The sequence below is a fragment of the Tupaia chinensis genome, unplaced genomic scaffold, assembly GCF_000334495.1.
Source record: "Tupaia chinensis unplaced genomic scaffold, TupChi_1.0 Scaffold000270_2, whole genome shotgun sequence".
NCBI lineage: Eukaryota > Metazoa > Chordata > Mammalia > Scandentia > Tupaiidae > Tupaia > Tupaia belangeri.
The window spans coordinates 266060-269188 of NW_006159751.1; the positions used below are offsets into that span (position 1 = coordinate 266060).

General features: G+C 56.2%; 1 protein-coding gene across 1 annotated transcript in view; it reads left to right on the forward strand.

Moving 5' to 3' along the window:
• Nucleotides 1-2015, forward strand: part of PROK1 (prokineticin 1) — a 6213-nt gene extending 4198 nt beyond the window's left edge. The window contains exons 3-4 of the mRNA XM_006149656.1: nucleotides 1443-1494; nucleotides 1896-2015. Coding sequence (XP_006149718.1) covers nucleotides 1443-1494; nucleotides 1896-2015 — 172 coding nt within the window. The remainder of the gene's footprint in view (nucleotides 1-1442; nucleotides 1495-1895) is intronic.
• The last annotated feature ends 1114 nt before the right edge of the window (nucleotides 2016-3129 follow it).

Genomic DNA, 3129 nt, shown 5'->3' on the forward strand with positions numbered 1-3129 from the left:
AAGAGAGGTGCCCCCCCGCCAGCCACAAGGTACTGGGTGGCACCACTGGGTGCTTGTGGTGGGGTGCACCGTGGGTTGAGCAGGTGCCAGGTACTGGGGCCTTGCCCTGGCCCAGACCAGGGAGGATGGTGTCGGGGAGGGCAGCCCACCTTTTCCCACAGCTGATCCAGTCCCAATACCTGGGGGGAAGCAGCCAGCCCTGGGGGTGCTACTGCATCAGGCACCCACCCTCCTTAGTGGCCTGTGGATAATGCATTTGTACGGGGTCTGACATTGCCCACAACAGCCTTCTAGCACTTGCTGTGTGGTTTTGGATCATTAGCTTCACTGCTCTGGGCCTCAGTATACAGTGGGGTGGGGGTGGGGAAGGGGGCACAAACTGCCACATTAGGGAAAGGGTTCCAAATACCCTTTGCTTGGGAGAAACCTCCTTTGAAGAACATTAAATGTGACCTGAAAAATGGCTCCCACACAGAGTCAGAACTGGGGAGATGAGCAAGGTGCCTAGGGCACATACTTAAGGAGGCGCTCTGCTCACCCTTTTGCACCCTAAGACTCTCGTTCTGGCTCTCAGCCCAGAGGGCCTATTAGGCCCACAAGTCCTTTGTTTCTGCAGGGTCAGGGCTGGGGGTGGGCCCTGCCGGAGGCTTAGGTTTCCCATCATCCCCCCCACCCCCGACACACTCCCCATCCAGGAGACTTTCAGGCTCCTTGTCCGCTGCCTGCACTCAGGCTCAGATTCTCCTCTGGCTCAGAACCTCTCTGGAGGTCTCTTGTCCAATCTCGGCCTCCCCCGGTCAATGCTGGCCGATGCCTGATGCTCGTCTGCACCTTCTCCGGCACCCTTGGGATGAGGAGGTGGGGTAGTGAGCGAGGCAGGTCGGAGCAGAGCAGGGGTCCTCTCAAAGTGTGAGGCGGTTTGGCTGCAGAGCACATTCCCGGTGGTGTCAATAGCAGCAATAAAAACAAATGCTGAGAGTTCCCCAGCCTGTGACATGGAGCTTAAGGCAGCTGCGGCCCATGGGGCGGACTGGGGTGCAGCTTGGAAAACACGGCAGGGGCGTGTGCAGCATGCTTGCAACCCCAGGAGGAGAATGGAGAAGGTCTGTGGCATGGCTATCCCCCTTTGCGGGATTTCACCCTTTCCTTCTCTCTTTCCATGTTTTTCACTGGCAAGTGCATGCACCCTATAACAACAACAAAACAAAACAAAACAAAACCTGACTGCTCCCTACACAGCATTTTTCATTCCAAACACTTTTTGTAAATACGTAATTCAAGCTCTTTACAACTGTATGTGATTAGTGCTTTCATTAACCTATTTTACAGATAATAAATTTGAGGCACAGAGAGGCTAAATACCTTGCCGACTGTCACACAGCTGAGAAGTGGTGGATATGGTGTTAGAACCCAGGCAGTCTGACCCTGGACTATGCTCCTAGCTGGTCCTTTCAACTCCCTGAGGATACCTTGTCCACGCAGCACTTCTCCAGGGTGTGAACAGAGGGCAGAGACGGGCTCTGTCCTGTCCACAGCTGTGCCCAGGTGCCCACCATGGGTTGAGCACACAATGGATGACCAATAAGGATTCACTCAACAGATGTGTGTGCACACTTGTGCCTGCTTGAGTACATGTGTGTGCTAGGCCTGGAAAACTAGGTAGTCTGAATTCAAATCCTAGCTCCCCCGTAAGTTCGCTGTGTGATCTTGGCACATTGCTTAACCACTTTGTGCCTCTGTTTCCCCATCTATAATCACTATTATTGCTGTGCTTGGAGGAGCAGCGGAGCAGGGTGGGGTGAAGGGGAGACATTGGCCAAGGCTGGGCAGAAGAGGGGCTCCTGCCAGGAGGTCCACCTCCCCTTGCTGAAGGTGTCGGTCTCTCCTCTCTGCAGATCCCTTTCTTCAGGAAACGCCAGCACCACACCTGTCCTTGCTCACCCAGCCTGCTGTGTTCCAGGTTCCTGGACGGCAGGTACCGCTGCTCCATGGACTTGAAGAACATCAACCTCTAGGAGCTTGCAGGGTCTCAGAACACCCACTGTGCCCCTTCCAGGGCAGCCTGGGGTGGGCTTTTCTGGGTTTTCATTCTTGCCACGGATCCAGCTCCCTCACTCTCCCAGTCCTGGCACTGCCCACTCCATCCCTCCTGCCTGGCACACACAGATGCAGCCTGATGGACACCCCTCACCATGGCAGGGCCCACCAGGTTCTTCCTGGGGGGCGTCCAGCTTGGGGCTGTGGTCCTCGGAGGTGGCAGCCTGGGTCCTTTCCCAGCTCAGGCTGCCTGAGAGGTTGTGAATGGCAGAAAGCCATCCTACCACCCCTCCTGGTGGCCTGCTCCCCTCCCCGCTGCCCTGCGCCCCTTCCTGCATGCTCCCTTCTCCCTGACCCAGACATTTCTGAGCACAGCCCCACAGGAGTCAGGGCCCTCGGGCCCTTCACATGAAGCCTGTGTAGACCAACCTGAGGCTGTTTGTCATCCTTTGAGGGACCCAACTCCTTTCCTTTAGACCATAGCCTCAGGGTCAGCTCTCCCCTGAGGGCAAGTGTGGGAACCAGGCAGCCAGTCGCCTTCTGACAGCTCTCATCCCAGCCAGCCTGTGGCCTGTGACCTAGGACCATCAGCTGCCTGCTAGGCCGGAGTCATGGTGCCTCGAAGTCCTCCCCTAACACATTTTGCCAGTTAGCCAGTGAAGACCTTTCCCATGGCCTCTCCATCAAAATGCAAACGGTGGTGGCTCAAAACCTCATCTGATACTGACATCTTAGGAGGCAGATAGGGAGTTACCTTCCACAGCTCCTTCCAGGAACCAGCCCCTGTGAGAGGTCTGTGACCTCCAGTCACCAGCCCAGCTTGGGGGATGGAGAGGAGGAGAGGGAGGGAGCAGGGCCGGGGCTGCCAGGGGCATCCATTTCAGATCTGGACAGCACTGATGCTCTGACTTGCTGACTTAGAATAAAAGCATGAAACTAAACCAGGTGTGGTGGTGTTCTTGCTGTCACTTTCAGCCAGGGGTCCTTGCCTGTGTGGGGGACTCGGGAGGAGGGCCAGGACCAGACTGTATCCGGATCAGGAATGGATGTGATTGGTCTTTTTCCCCCAACCATGGCAATTTTGGGGAAAGA